This window comes from Tubulanus polymorphus, chromosome 3 (assembly GCF_964204645.1).
Source record: "Tubulanus polymorphus chromosome 3, tnTubPoly1.2, whole genome shotgun sequence".
Taxonomy (NCBI): domain Eukaryota; kingdom Metazoa; phylum Nemertea; class Palaeonemertea; order Tubulaniformes; family Tubulanidae; genus Tubulanus; species Tubulanus polymorphus.
This window is the reverse complement of record NC_134027.1, coordinates 18,602,301-18,618,606: the sequence shown is the minus strand read 5'-3', so window position 1 is coordinate 18,618,606 and position 16,306 is coordinate 18,602,301. Positions and strand designations below refer to the sequence as shown.

Genomic DNA, 16,306 nt, shown 5'->3' with positions numbered 1-16,306 from the left:
TGCTGAAATAAAAATTTTTGGGAGGGGGTTACGAAAGTGTAATAGCGCCAAAACTTTTGCCTAGTCGCCTCAAAAAACAGTTGAAGTGAAGCACCATAACAAATATGGCGGCTTTTCGTGGTGCATGGTGGGAGTGTTAATTACAGATTCTGACTTGAACTTGGACTGACATTGATGCCAATGCAGATATTATTCTTGTTTCAAATTCTTATGGTTAAAATTGACCAAAAGTGATGCGTTTTATCAACAAAAAATAACATTTAGAGTAATTTTAGAGATATATATTGAATTTTCACATTTTATTAATTTAGTCCGTATTGGAAATCCCGATAGTGGCAATCAATTCAATTCAAACCAAATCAATAAATTCTCCGGTTCGCGATTTAAATCATCAAATATTTCATTATAAAACACATTTTCAAAGTCAACAAGATTGATTAATATATTTTAGTACAAAGGTTTGATTTGACACTAAAATCAGTTGTTGCATTGCAATTAACAGGAGTTAACCTCTATAGGCCTATGATCAGGTGGACTTGCATATGTATTTCTACGGGTATCCCGTAAATTTACGTGACATCTGGAAAATCCCGTAAATAAACGTGACTACCTTCTGACTCAGTCTGACCAATTATATTTAGCCTCTCAAACATTTATGTTACGTTGTTCGTGATTGGATAAGGTTTAAAAAGGCTAGAAACAACTTATTCTTTGTTTTTTAATATTGATGTGTTAGTTACTACATAGATGGCGATCACTGCAACTGTCTGAAGTGACTCGCACAATTATTTTGCCTTGCCTTCCTTCAGTAAATAGAGCCGTGGTATTTTATCATTGCACGTGGGAAGCTGAATCTTTTCTAGGTTAAAGTAAACTAGTATACAAACGATTTCACCGTGTACTACGAGATTCCTGCGTGGCGTTTGGGAGTAATTATTTTTCAAAGATGACTCCGATGCCCCGTGTACGCTAGTCTCATTCAGAGTGTTATAAATTATGCTTACAGCAGGTATGGAAACCTATAAAAACATTCTTTTAGGTGAAGATATCACTGTTGAATATCTAAGAGCGAATTAAATCATCATCGCGACATTGTAGAAAAAGATTATTGACTTTAAATAAATTCTTACAGCAAGCCTATCTCAGTTTCCAATTTTCTTGTTTTTGATGAACGCCAACGAAATGATTTATTATTTCTTTGTCTTCCAGTAATACGAGCTTCAAGGCTCAAGTGTTCAGCAAATGACAGACACCAGGAGTGGGCATAGAAGAAGGAGCAAATCTCACATTAATATCGAAAGTTTTCAAAGAAAGCAATTTAAATTAATCATATGCTTTTATTACTATAATTTTATCAGCCTTATATCAATAATTTGCACATTTTAAATATAATTGAAATTAATAAATTGGTACAGTACCTTTTTAAATATAATTGAAATTAATAAATTGGTACAGTACCTTTTTCTTAAGAACCATTTCCCATAAACATAGATTGTGGAAGCTGAAACGAACTTTTTAACAGTATGTATAACTAATAGGCCTATACATTTGTTTTCACCACATTAGATTTATTCAGTAATAAAGTGTCATTGATCACTTAAGTGGATTCCGGCACTTAAAATACCATAATAATAATAATAATATACATGCTGTTAGTATGTTGAATGAAATGCAAAAATAACACTGAAATTTAAAAAAAAAGAATAAACGATGATCTTTTGATTGACCGGAATGTTTTGTTTTGATTACCTTTTTTTAAAATTAATTTTTGTCTTCTAATCTACTGAATAAACTTTGAATTGTGATGAATACCTAGGTTCTTGATTTTCAATATCTATATACCGCTATTTATGTTTTCAGCCTAAATATTCTTAAAATACACCCGAAATAATACATTTGCATTACTAGTTATTTCAGCTAGAAACAGCCCGCATATATTTGGATCCGTCTTGTGCTGCCACCACATGGATAGTCAACACTGATTCATTCAAAATCAATTCTTAGACAGTGTTTTATTTAATGAAACTGCAATTAATGAAATAAGACAGTTAATACAGATTTATAGGAGTATATTCTACCTGAAATGACAAATTATAAAATCAAAAATATGGATATTATGCACAAGTAAACTTTGCGACAGAAAGCATTAGCCTAATCTACAGGAAGTCACCTATATTTACGTGAGTCACGTAAATTTACGGGATACCCGTAGAAATACATATGCAAGTCGACTTGATGATGCTTTAGCGTCTGACATTGTAGGGAACCATAACGACCGGTATTCAGACTACCTCTAAACCAATTATTAACGAAATTACGGCCCAAAACGTCCCACGGAGAACATGTGTGACAGACAGTAGACTTTAGCCATCAACAGGTGGTTGTGAGTGATACGATATAGTTGAACCCAAGCCCGTCAATAAACCCCTGTGGGCCTACTTACGTCTCTGTTTTAGGATTTGTTCCTTTTTTGGTAAAAAAAAACTAGGAAGCAAGCCGTCGGCGTTGACTTGCAGATCTACACACTTGTCACTATCACCCGAATTATGGTTGTGGGTACCCAATAATCATGCCAGTTGTGACTGAATCAGTGACTCATAGGCGCGTGTCCGAATTATTGAAGCGTTCATACGTTATATTTGCCGTTTCTTCGGCTGTCAAAATGAAACCCGGAAATGAATGATTGATGTCTGTCTGCAGAGTTTCCAGAACCTGTCATGTCAGGTCCCGAAAAAACCCAAACTCATGACAATATTTGACGAAACGGCGAAATATCTAGGCATGTGCTAGACGAATGGAAGAACATTTTGAGTTGAATGAATATTCTGACCCGTCGTTGATATTGAAAATGATTCAATAATAACGATAAGGAAATTGTTCAGGCAAATAGTTCATTTGGAAGGTTGATTTATAAGAAGAAAATATTTATGTGTAAACTATGACTTATTTCTGTATTAAAGGGAAAAAATAAGTTTCAGGCATAGATGAATTAATTTATGTAGAAGTAAGAGCACATTATAAGAGAATATTTTCGCTAGATGAATCGAGGTCTTGATATTTCGTTTCCGCAATAAGACACTGAAAATTATCTGCTCACTATCGCAGTTCGGCAACACTCCTCAGTGTCCTGAAGTGTCACTATTTATATATTCATTGTCTTTATGATGTACATATTAGAGCCGAATGCAATATAGAGACTGATTTAGACTGATTTTAAATCAACTCATCAATTTAAAGCATGAAGTTTTTTTTCTATTTATACCAGTTTTAATGCGGACCTGTCACCTCAGGTCCCGAGAAGCTCTGCAAAATGGCGCGAGCTGCCGTGTGAGGTCTCACTTCATAAATATTGTTTTATAGTAACTTAATATTAACTATATCCATGGTTAGCAATCTATATTATATTCATTACTATAAAGATACCATAAAAAGTGAAGTTTTTTCCATTTCATCAGTTCTAATGCAGGCCTGTCACCTCAGGTCTCGAGAAGCTCTGCAAAATGGCGCGAGCTGCCGTGTGAGGTCTCACTTCATAAATATTGTTTTATAGTAACTTAAGATTAACTATATCCATGGTTAGCTATTGATATTATACTCATTACTATAAAGAGACAATAAAATTAATGTTTTTCCTTCATTTCATCAGTTCTAATGCAGACCTGTCACCACAGGTCCCAAGGAAGCTCTGCAAAATAGCGCGCGTTGCAGATGAGGTCTCGCATCATAATTATTGTTTTATAGTAACTTAAGATTAACTATGTCAACAAGCTTGGACTGATATGTTTTTAAATTGTATGTACACTTGGTTTATTAATTATATCGCGAGTAATTAATAATAATATATAATAATATAGGGCCTGATCTTAATGAGTATAATGATTGTTATTAATACTGATTATGATTACATAAGGAACTACTGGTATCATTGCCTGATCTTGATATTTTTATGTTTCGTGTTACAAAAAATTAAATTGATTGTAAACAATTCGTTCAATGTTCTCCAATAATTCACAATCATTCCATCTTTATTATTATAAGGCGATATAGTTCAACAACTTTTTATAAACGGACAAACATAAATTCTTAAATGAATTCATAACACATCATAGTTTCTTTTTTGTTTTTGAATAATATATTCAGAAAGCACTACGATATGTTCTTTGTGTTCTTATCGGCTATCATTTGTTATAAATCCGCGCCTATCATATCTTCTAATCGCCTATCATCGGTTCAGTCATAGCGATTTTTATTTTAGCGAATCGACCTGTCACCTGAGGTCCCACCTGTCATGTCAGGTCTTGGGCCCTAACATGACAGGTTCTGGAAACTCTGCAGACAGACCTAAATGAAATGAATAAACCTACCGTCTGGTGCTGCCACCTTCCAGTACAGTTTCAATCAACAATTTATTGTCCTAGAAAACACATTTTCCATTCTTTCTTACTTAATGTATGGGTCGGTTCTAGAAAATATCAACATCGAATATGCACATAGCAAGAATAGGCCTATGTAGGTTGCCGTTTGTTGTACCTGGCCGCGGTGTAATGACGGCCCTGACACTGACAGCCCTCAACAACACTAACTCCCGAATAACAAGAAGATATTTTTCCTCAAAGACCTGTGACTCAGTTTTAGCCACTGTAAGTATATAAAGTTATTTCCAAAATTCCTGGGGCCAGTTGCTCAAAAGTTAGATAACCGGCGGATGAACATTTAAGGCATTTAAAGTAAATGGGAGTCTGTTAAAAATATAACGGAGTCAGAGTGCAATATGTCTCGCAGTGGTTATGGCAGTTAGTGCTAATGTCTATTTCAACCTGATTTGAGAGCATTCCGGGTGGCCTAGCTCCCTCATTTTTGGTAGTACATACCTGATAATGGTCTTAATGGGACCAGAAAGGACAAGCAGTCGACCTAAATCATCATTTTTTAATCCATTGGAAACTGTATTGAAGGATATCCAAAACGCTGTGGCTACTCGTACGCCCCCTTACGGATTACTCTGGAGGCTATTCGTACGGGACTAGGATCTGTACGCTAATAACTATCGCTGATTGGCCGATTAACGCCGCGCAGGCGTACAGAGGTGCACGACTTAGAAAATTCAAGGAAAGTGTGGAGAATAGAGTTAGAGAAAAATAGCGGATAGAGCGAGACTCGAACCCGGGCCAGTAAATTACTAGCGCAGCATCATACCACTAGGCCACCGAGCTCGCTGTCAGTAGGTCGAATGTTTTAACTACATATAGCCTCACCTTACCCTAACCCTATCCCTTCCCGTACACATAATTCCAGAGTTATCCGACGGGTGCGTACGAATAGCCTACGGAATTATTCGTACGGGTCCGTACGAGTAGCCACTTCCTATCCAAAAAGTCTTCACTGATAGGGGTTAAATGAAGAGAAGTGACTCCATGATTTGAAAGTTTAACAATATGTTTCCATAGCTACGTATAAAATTTCAGTTGATAGGCATGGAGACATATTGTTAAACTTTCAAATCATGGAGTCTCTTTTCTCTCAGGAACCCCTCTCAATGCATATTTTTTGGATATCCTTCAATACAGTTTCAAATGGATTAAAAAATGATGATTTTGGTCGACTGCCAATGCATTCTCGTCCTAATAAGACTTTAATCAGGTATGTACCACCACAACTGACTGAGCTAGGCCACCCTGTATGCTTTCAAGTCAGGTTGAAATAGACATTAGTACCTAGCCGTCGTTCCGTCGAGGGCGAAAGTGCTCATATAAGGTTAATTTTCTTTGAGCGTCTATTTCACCCCTTAAAAAAACCATCAACTTACCTCAGTCAGATTGACCGTTCTGTAATCAGATGGAATTTCACTATTGTTTGTGCATAAATTTTTAATCCTAAGTAGCTTTTGACGATCGTAGTAACTCAAAACTTTTTTGACTAGTCACCTCAAAAAACAGTTGAAGTGAAGCAACATATGCGCTGTTTAGCGATGAGACACGCGTCACTCAAGTTGTTTTGTTGCTTACGAACTACAGTGTTACAATGCCTAGTTTCAAAGTGAAAACTTGGTGTCATTTTTGCTATTTCTGTATTCAAATCGCATCAAGCATGGACTATGATGAAGGAACCTCCGAATGAATAAAATAATAAGAAAACGATGTGTGAGGTTTGTAATGATCGGTTTAGGTAGGATTTCTGGTGGTTTTAAGTCATGATTTAAAAGTACTTGGTGAAATGAAAGCCTAGACTATTTACTACGAAATAACACTAACTTGTAAATGCATGGAAATAAACAGCAAATGAGCTATTCGGTATCATGACGAACTTGGATTTTACCTTGGTTTTTTCTGAGGAGTAATTAACACTAGGCCTACATAAAGAAATTGAGTGCTAATGGGTTAAGGCAATACGATTTGTACCACATGATCATACGCGGCTGTCTAACATGAGTTTGCCGAGTTGCTAAACTCGCTTCTAGTAAGGCTAAACAAGAATGCTACCTCATTTCTCTGCAGCGGCCAGGTCATTTTTAGCCCACTTGGGACTCGAGTCCCAGCATGCATTCACTTTTCATCAGTTGTCCATCCGTTCGTTTAGGCCCTATCCGTGTCTGTCCGTCCATAGACGGAATCCAGTTATTTTGGGAAGTTTTGATGACGCTTCAATGTAATGTCTTGATATTTGGGTTACACATGTATCTACGCTAGACACATCTTCAGCCCAAAAACTGGCTCTGTCAGAATCAAGATGGCCGACTGGCAGACGTTGTTGTTCGCCAAAATCAGCACTTGTTACACATTTTTGAACTTATTAAGGAAAATTTTGAAGGCGCTTTGATCAATTACCTTGATTTTTTCGATATAGGCCTATATGAATCCCCCAAGGGCCCATCAGCATAAGAAAAATTGGGTCGATCAGACTAAGGATGGCTGTCCTATGACCTTTTTAGTGCCGAAAAATGTAAATTTTGGCCCAAATTCTGAGCCCTGTAGCTTCCTACTGGTTTGCCATTTCTGATTGCAATTTGTGATGTGTATTCTTTGGAAAGGGATCTTTTATAGGCCTACCTGAGACAGGTATTTTTGATCAGCCAATTTGCCTATGACGCAATTTGCGGCCATCTTGTCATCAGTACTCATTCGTAGGTGGGAAAAATTTTTCCATATTATATTGATACCTAAGCATATTTTGTTACCACAATCAATTGCAAAGTTGTAGCTCATGACATTGTCTATGATTGTGGGGAGTTTTAAGGACATAGGCCTAAGTTATTCTATATGGTCACCAGGGGGGCGTTGAATAGTAGAATAACTTAGTATTTCCTTATTAGATTGGTACCTAGACATATTTTGTTACCATGATCTATGACAAAGTTGTAGTTTATGACATGTTCTATAATTGTGGTGAGTTTCAAGGTTATTGGGTTTTGCATATGGTCACCAGGAGGCGTTGAATAGTGGAATAACTTAGTATTCCATATTAAATTGGTTACGAGGCTTATTTTGTCATCACACATTAATTACAAAATCGTTGAATATTGAAATTGTTAGATTGTTGAGCATTTGAAACCACTTCCCAAGGTGTCCCTGTACCCCTAGTTGTTGGGCCTGAATATAATCAAATTTGTGATCAGTTCGTTTCTATAGCTGCCAAGTCTGTTATGGTAAAATTGACCAAGATTTTTTTAAAATAATGTACAGGGTAGATAGGCGGTTAGCTGGGTCGACTTAAGCTCAGCAGAGCTGAGAAACAAGGTATCAATTTTTTTTAGCCTACCAATGAAATTTCAATGGGGTACCCGCAAAACCAGTTATCCCACCAGATGGCGTGACGAGCAGTAGGTTGTTCGTTGTTCATTTCCAAAGAACTTTAAACTGGATTTTTGGCGAACCGTAGGTTTGCCTATGCAAACGGTCTGGTGAAGCAGTTTTCATTGAAAATGAATAGAGTACCGGTGTGTCAACAAGGCACGAACATTGGCTATTGAACCAATAGTGTTGATTTTTGGTGTTATGGTTTGGCTTAACGAGTTCTCGAGCCTACAAAAATTCCATAGTGATTGAGTTATTTTTAAGGGACTTATCCTTCCTAAAAGTTCAATCCTTCCGGGAAGTGTTGCCGTTTTTTGTGCAACTCATCTGGATGTACTTTTCGACCTACAGGCCCTCACTTTGTAAACCCCCCTAAGTTTTCTTGCTTCTATTTATCTGAGTTGACCTTGTTACCTGAGCTACACTGAATGTGATTAGCTGTTTGTTGGATATACGCGAAATTCCGGGATCTTCTGATGTAATTGGGAAAGCCCATTGGGAAAACCCAATGTGGAACCCAAAACAAAATGGCGAGCATTTCATTCGACTAGGTATCGTATGTTCGCTTAAAATTTGTTCGGTGTTACGAATATAACCGAGTAGGCTATTCAATTCATTTGTTACAATTGAACAATTGTAACCGCACCGATATGGAGTCCAATTCCATTTTATCTCCATGAACCCCGAATAATTTCCAGTTTTGTATTGTCTTAATCGTCGTGCCCTTGCCAAACAGGACAGTGTCAGTGTTTGTAATTTATTAATTAATGAATCCGAGCGTATGCAGGCTGAATCTCTATACTTTTAATCATTTGAAATTATCATAAGTCACTTTTTGACTTCCTTGGTCTCATTATTACTTGTAATAAAAAATGCGTACGAAACTCCCTCAATTTCACGGATATATACATGTATATATTTCGAAATGCAAAAAAAATTCAGTCAGATTCATTCTTCGTCATGATTCGACTTCATTGCAAAGCCCGTATTTTTCCGAAAAAATTTTGAAGCAGTAGCCAATAATTCAATGGAAAACGTTCGTAAAACATAATTCGTAAAACGTAATTGTATAAGACCTTGACCTCGCGCGACATACGACATGCAGTGAGCTCATATGGTAAATCGTTAACCCAACTCGTAATTTGTAAAACGTAACTCGTAATTCGGAAAACGTAATTTGTAAAACGTAATTCGTAATGTCGTTTCAGAAGTCGTGCGTTGGGCGCGTATTTTAATTTAATTCAAGGATGATAAAATCTGGAAATTGCGAGTATAATGATATCTTGTATGTATTAATCGTTTAATAAGGGGCTAAGAATTAATGAAGTGATTAGATTTAGAATAAAAGATTGTTGTTTGAAGAGTTTGGTAATCTATTCTACATTCGATTGTAATCCAAATTAATTTATAGTTAGTATAATATTTTTGACAATACACACTCAATGATTTGATGGTGAGCCACAGGGCCATTGGACCTTTATTAGACTCCTCAATCCATATATTATCACAACACCAACCAAACAATATACGATACTTGCATTCTTCTACTCGGATATCGGTAGGCCGCCTATAGTTTTCATAAATTGATTAATTTGAGAGAAAAGTACATTCTAATTTAATTGAAATGTAGAAGGAAATTGAACGCGGACGACCAACTATCTACTAGCGAACCTGGCGGATCTTCGCCTGCCATATGTATGTGGAATCCTCGATTGCCACAGTAGCACTGCGGGTAGGCCTACCCCATTGTCACTATGTCAACTGACCTTAGTTTTTGATGGGTTTCGTCGTCAGACGAACCCATCTATGGCATCGTCGTCATGTCTGTCTGTCTGTCTGTCCGTCTGTGGATGTTTCTTTATGACACGATTTAAGCTGTTTGTGTGGACCGACAATTCTGTTATTTCACACAGGTATTCTCTACTTGATGTAGATGGTGCAGCTTGTTTTATATTTGATTCCGATGGTTATAAGTGTTCTAATTTGGTTAAAAGATAATTAACGTTACTCGCTAGTTCAAGCCGCTGTATAGCGCGTTGCTACGACGACGCTCGATCAACATACTGGTACTCGCTGTGTAATACTGAACACGTATATACCTGTAGATATTGATCGTACTAGCACCTTAACACTTCTCGGAACTGCTGTGCTAAATGCTGAGAGGCCGAATCTATGTGCAATCATTTATTGGGCTCGTCACATTTGATAGTGAATGGATAAATAATCGGTGTCAATGACGGTCGCTACTCCCCATCAGTATAACTCATCAGTATAAGAAATAATTCTTTCGAGTTTTTTTTTTCAATCCCCGAAGTTGTTGTTACTATGTTGACCTCCCCGTTTTATAAGCTTACCGATGATTCTTCTAGTATTTTCAGGGTCACAAGACATGACGAAGTCGCAAAGTTTTGTACAAATTTCACGAAACAAACAATTATTTAGGCGGCACCTGATCTATTGATTAATTATGATAAATAATGTTTATTTCATTAAAAATTTGTTTTATTCAAACACTACTTTCATCGCACATAGCGTGATCGGTAGGCCCTACTATTCTACGGTAGGCCATGGACTCTTTCATGTGGTAGGCCTATTACAAATGATACAATCCGCGTGTCCGTGAATAAGTGACGCGTGGTGGGGCGGGTTGTGAGGAGCATCGAAACTAATCCGTCACAAATAATAGATAGGAAACAATACCTTAAGAGGTTAACATTTATTAACATCATTACCAAATCAAAACCTGCACATCCTATCATAAATAGAAATTCTAAGAATTTATTTCAAAGAATAATAAATTACGTCTAAATATTGGGATTCGAACTCGTAGCATCGATTCAGGTGCCTTTCCCAAAGCGGGTATCCCGCGGGGAAAACCCATTACTATTTATATCGAGAATCGCCTTTTTGACAGCGAGTTCGGTGAATGAAACAGAAACAATTACACAGAAACCCATCATGGAAAGTTTCTTTCTGGTTAAGTCTAAGCGTAGCGTTAATGGAGCCTGCTGTCTGGATGTTTATCTGGCGACCAGCCCTGGCTGGCTGGTCGGACCTTAAAGTATTTAGAGATGGTACGATGGTAGCGAGTAGTGAGTCATGAACACGACAACGGGGTGGATATTGTGATCTAGGAATTACGAGAAATTAAAAAAATATCTGCATTTGGTAAATCCCAAAACTGAGGAATTCACAGAGTTGCCCGATTGTAAGTCATGCCGGTTACAAAATGTTTTTCTGGTGAAAACATGAAGGACTAAAAGAATTTTTTTAGATTTAATGAATTTTGCAGAATGGGAGGAGGGAGAATCCGTGCTCAAAGTCATTTTAAAATGTCTTGGCTATGCAAAAGTACTTAACCTGATGCTTAGACTTCACTTTAGGGTTTCGATAGAGTTAGGGTCCAGGGTCCAGTTCCACAGTTCTGAGTTAAAATTTGACTCTGAGTTAACTCATTGAAAATGAAGTAACTTTAACTCAGAGTTAACTGTAACTCACAACTGCGGAACTGGGACCAGAAGGTTAGGGTTATGTTTAGAGTTAAGGGTTAGGGGACCAAACACAGGTCAACACAAACGATCGCATGCTGTGAGCATCAGCTGGCGAAGTTTGTTAGTGTTTTGACTACAGATTTGGGTGACCCAAATTCAACCTAGGAGGTTAGGCCTGCTTCATGTATCATCGGAATTTTGCATATAATATACAGGATAGCTTTTAATAGCATGAGCAATGCAACAGATGAAAACATACAGGTGGGAAAACCCTCTCTTATGAAAACAATTACAGTGCCCCCCCCCCCCCCCCGATAAACCCAAAACATGACTCAATGACATCAGTCGCAGTAGCTAAGGGAACATATTTTTTCTCATAAATCAGCATTGTTTTATACGGTTCCTACAGCGCATATAGTACTGGCTTTCCCCAGTGACCCACATTGCTGTAGTGTGTACAACATAGCCTACTGACTGTACGTATGCAGCACATATTACTATTTTACGGGACGGCACAGGCTGGGCTGGGATACTACACGGACAAGCTTATGGTTTCAGGACGCTTTTATGGTCCAGCACTGGATAATAGAAATATCTGCGATGTCTATATCAGTCATCTCCATCCCATCTCAAAAACCTCTTCATGACCCCTTTAAAGCTTACAAGTAACACCAACGATTAGGTAACTTACTACTACGGGAACCGGAGATCACTTAATGCATACTATTCATACATGTACATTATCAAATAAATCGAAAAGTTTGACCTCTGGCTTAAATCCATCAGGTCCATCGAGTATTTGCTAGTTTGGAATAAAAAAAATTGTAATACTTAGTCCTGGGCATGTGTGCTGAATCTGAGGCAACTGACTCCAGGATAAATATACATAAGTGTCTACTGTGCATCAGAATCAGATCAAAATCCCAATTAAACTGATCCAAATTAAATGGATTTTGACTGTTTATTGAAGTTTGATTTTTGTTTTTATTTTGTCTATTTTTAGAGACATGTGACTTCAGTGGGGGCAGGATCCATAGCTCCAGCAGGTGACAGATTTGTATCCACAAAGAAAATCACATATCGTAGATATTGCGTTGATAAGCCTTCATCGAGCGTACCTCTAATTATCGATGATAAGTATGGAGAACTTGTTTACGAAGGTGGAATCGCTTCAATGGTTAGAGGTGTGAAATTTTTCTCATTATCAACGAGTATTTTGGGACTCAGTTTACAACCGTACATTCTCCTAAATGCTGATCAATTGGGCAAATTTACTGTGCTTTTCGGAGGCATATGCAGTTTTTTCATTCTTGGTACTCCAATCCTTCTTCACTGGATAACAAAGAAATACGTTACACAATTATATTTGAAGCGAGATACTGGTGAATTCACTGCGCTTACCGTGACATTTTTCATGCGAACAATGACAACTAAATTTAGAGCTGAAGATGTCAAAGTTCCAGAAATTCCTGGATTATTCACGACAGCCATTGCCAAAGGTCGACCTCTGTTTATGGACATGAATTTCTTTCGGGATATTGAAGTATATAAACATATGATGGGTTATGATAAACCGGTTGATTGGTCATTTCCTGATGATATTAAGAAATACTATGAAAAAGAAAACAAATAGATTGTTGCATATTGTATGCCCTAAGTTGAATAAATATATAACGATGATCAAAAACTTAGTTCATCCTTTGTCCTGGACAGATTAGTTTCAGGCCCTTGCCGATTGGGATATCGGGTGTAGCCCCTAGAATTTTCAAACTGCCCTTCGAAAAGTCAGCCCAAAAGATTTGGGTCAAGATTTTTTCGAAATTTGGATACAAAATAGTTTTTTGGGAAATGATAAGTAATCCATTCTCAAATGATTTATTCAAGTACCCGGGTACTTCATATTTAAGATCTACCCTTTTTCAATAAGAAATGGCACCTTTTTATGGTAAAAAGTGCCCTTTTTCCATAGTACTGCCCTCAAAAAAACTCGGCACGGGCCTGGGTTTCGAGCACTAAATATGTTAATGAAGGGACGTGTAGTTGTGTTTCCCATAAATGTTTCGGGATGAACACCGCAAAACTATCCTTATAAAATAAACAGAATAGTAACTATCTTCGAGGTACTTCTAATGAATTTTCAAAAGTATTACACATTTTGACTCAGTGTATGGTATATAGGCTAGCTCAAGAAGCCTATCGATTGTGGTGAGATTCACATTCAAGATGTGATATTCACGTTGACGTTGACTAATTCAAAAAAACTTCCCATCCTACTCCGAAAATGTTTTAAGAAGAGTATTCATTTTGTGGTGTTATCATGTCGAACCCCTTGACCTCACGAGTCGTTGGAGTCGTTACTAGCCGACCAGAATCCGGTCGTACCAATCACAGCGCTTGTAACAAACGACTTTAGGTTTCTATTGGTTTTACCGTTAAATAGACCAATCAACGAATGTTTTACTGAACAAGGAAGTATTTCGCAAATCGACATAAGACGTCATGCGCAATAGCGCCAGTAATGAAATCACGCTTCGTGAGGCCAGGGGGCAGGTGGAAGCGAGTTCGGGAGTGACACCGGACCCCTGGCAAGCGAGGATGATCATACCGCGGAATCACGGATTCGTGAAAAAATTTTTAAACGTAATTTCTTCACTTTCACTATGAATAGTAAGCGGGTTTTCCCTTGGGGATACCCGGTGTCAGACAAGGCACTGGCTTCCAATCCCACTATCTGTTTCTGTAATTATTAGGCTGCTTGTGGTCCTTATGAGGCGCTATGGATGCCGCGATGGTGTCGGAGTTAGTGTCGCACACGCGGGTCGATGACAGCTTTAAACTGCTCGACCGACTCTGACTGGACGAGTACTTCCTCAAGGTTATTCCAGTCGATAATGGTTCACAAAAAGAAAGAATGTTCTTAGTGATTGGTTTTTGCACTCGGTACTTTGAATGATATACTGTTGTTTCTGGCTGATCTGATTACGACATTCGATTGTACAAAGTCTGAGTGAGTTTTTGCCCTTTCGACCTGGTCTGTATATGGCAAAGCCAGGGCTGACCCCTCCACTATCTCATACATAAGTGATAGGCGCTGGTTCCTCCACCGTGTAGCTGGGCTTGGTAAGTCGACGGTTTCTAACATTTCGGTTATGCATCCCGGTGTTCTAGAGCGCTAGTCGTTGAGGATGAACCTGGCGGTGCTCTGGTGGATTTTTTCCAACTGCTCGATGTCCGATTTCCTGTATGGATCCTAGGCTATACAACAGATCAATATTTGAGAATTGAGCGAATCAAAGCAATGTAGGCTGTATGTTTCTGTTCTTGTGAAAACCTTAGGTTATGGCGAAGAAATTCTAATGTTCAATTGGCTCTACTAGTGATTTTGTTAATATGGGTATGTCATTTGAGGTTATCAGTAATCTGGACGCCAAGGTATGGAGAGCTGGCAATCTGTTTGAGGATAGAGTTGCCGATAGTTTAGAGATAGCTACGCTTATTCTGTATGGGCAGAATCTGAGACTTCCTTGGATCCCCCCCCCCATTCGTTACAGTCTGGGAGCCCAGAAACATTTGTTTCACATCTCGAGTAAAAAAGGTTTGAGGGCTGGAATATCTGCATCTATGACAGGAGACTCCAAAAAGGCAATTATTAAGTTCTGCTATTGTGCACAACAACCAGGGGGGCCACTAAAAACCCCAAAATGTGACGCTTAATTCACGATTCGAGTATATCTTTCAAACTTGTCTTAAAATGTTCTCTATAGGAGTGAATTCAGAATTCCCAATTCGTAGGTTTTCAATTTGTGTAATAATTCTATACGGTAAGAATGGCGCTAAATATGAACTGTGAATGAATTCAAAATATCACGGAAATACCTTGTGTTCATATTGTTTATTTATCCGCTATAAAGTTCCGATAAAAGATTGGTCGTTAAGGATCATTATCGGACGGTCGTGACTCTCTATATAAAATCACAAGGGATGAAACAGGGCACTACGGCGCGTTGACGACCACAGGTCTATCTATGTTGTTTTTGTTTTCTGTGTAAACATAGGCTGGGCCCAGTGCCGTCGTCGTCGTTGATGACACCATCAACGCCAATGCGTCACGATGTAGTACACCGGGATCCGTCTAATGAATATACCGGGTACCAGTCTAGTAAAAATCCACGCGGTGGTCATGCTATTTTTGCGCGAAAACGTACGTGGAAATTGAACAGCTCAAGATAATCCTGTTAACGATACTTTCAAGTTTGCATATCCCAATCTTGTACATTGTTTCATAACGATATAAAAAAGCAGGTTCTGTGTCTATAGATTTCTAATTATAATTTTAACCTAATTTTAACCACCTTCAAGTATCTCCCCAACAAATCGCCACAATGCCAATGGCGGCCATGACAATTAGTACTCTTGATGTGTCGCTATAGAACCGACAAATTTTGACCTCGGGACACCGCTATTGAGGCTTGATGGAAACAAAATTGACTATTAAAATGCATTCTGAAATGCTCCCAGAATGCGTATCATAAGTCAATTTTTCAAGATTTACCGCGCAATTATTAATTGCGACGAGCCAGAGCGCGCTACGCACTTCTGCCTCTAAGGTACGGTTGGGGGCGGGGATGGCCGTACGATAGTCTATACCTTCCGCCGGCCCTGGTTCCAACCAATTTGATTAAGTTAACCCTTTGAGTGCATGATACCAATAAATGGCACTCAAACTCGCTCGCTGGGCATTAATACTGGCCCTTTTCAAAGTTGGTGCCCTTTTTTCACTGTGCTGTAGTCACTATATGGCCCTGGATCCGCGCCTGGGTGCGGTGTAATAGCGAAATCCATCACCCATTCATACACCGCACTGCGTGCGGAGTAGACACAATGAAAGGACATAAACCGCGAGGAAGAACTTTCACTCGGCCGATTACGTGCGACATCCTCTCAAAATCTCAAGTTTATGCTCACAACTTTATCAATGTCTGTAATCCATCATGCAAATAATGTAACAAACCAGCTAAAACAAAA

At 38.3% G+C, this 16,306-nt stretch overlaps 3 protein-coding genes across 7 annotated transcripts in view; 1 reads left to right on the top strand and 2 right to left on the bottom strand.

The window, feature by feature from the left end:
- The window catches only part of LOC141902893 (IST1 homolog), a 45,340-nt gene extending 42,677 nt beyond the window's left edge, over window positions 1-2,663 (bottom strand). For all 5 annotated transcript variants that reach the window (XR_012618971.1, XM_074790821.1, XM_074790822.1 and 2 more), the window contains exon 1: window positions 2,444-2,663. The gene's annotated coding sequence lies outside the window, so the exon portion shown is untranslated. The remainder of the gene's footprint in view (window positions 1-2,443) is intronic.
- The window catches only part of LOC141902896 (uncharacterized), a 49,888-nt gene that overhangs the window by 8,616 nt on the left and 24,966 nt on the right, over window positions 1-16,306 (bottom strand). The window lies entirely within an intron of this gene.
- On the top strand, window positions 4,386-12,955 carry LOC141902898 (transmembrane protein 70 homolog, mitochondrial-like). Its single transcript, XM_074790833.1, has 2 exons — window positions 4,386-4,640; window positions 12,285-12,955. Exons 1-2 carry the CDS (start codon window positions 4,485-4,487, stop codon window positions 12,912-12,914), a joined length of 786 nt encoding a protein of 261 aa, XP_074646934.1. The 5' UTR covers window positions 4,386-4,484; the 3' UTR covers window positions 12,915-12,955.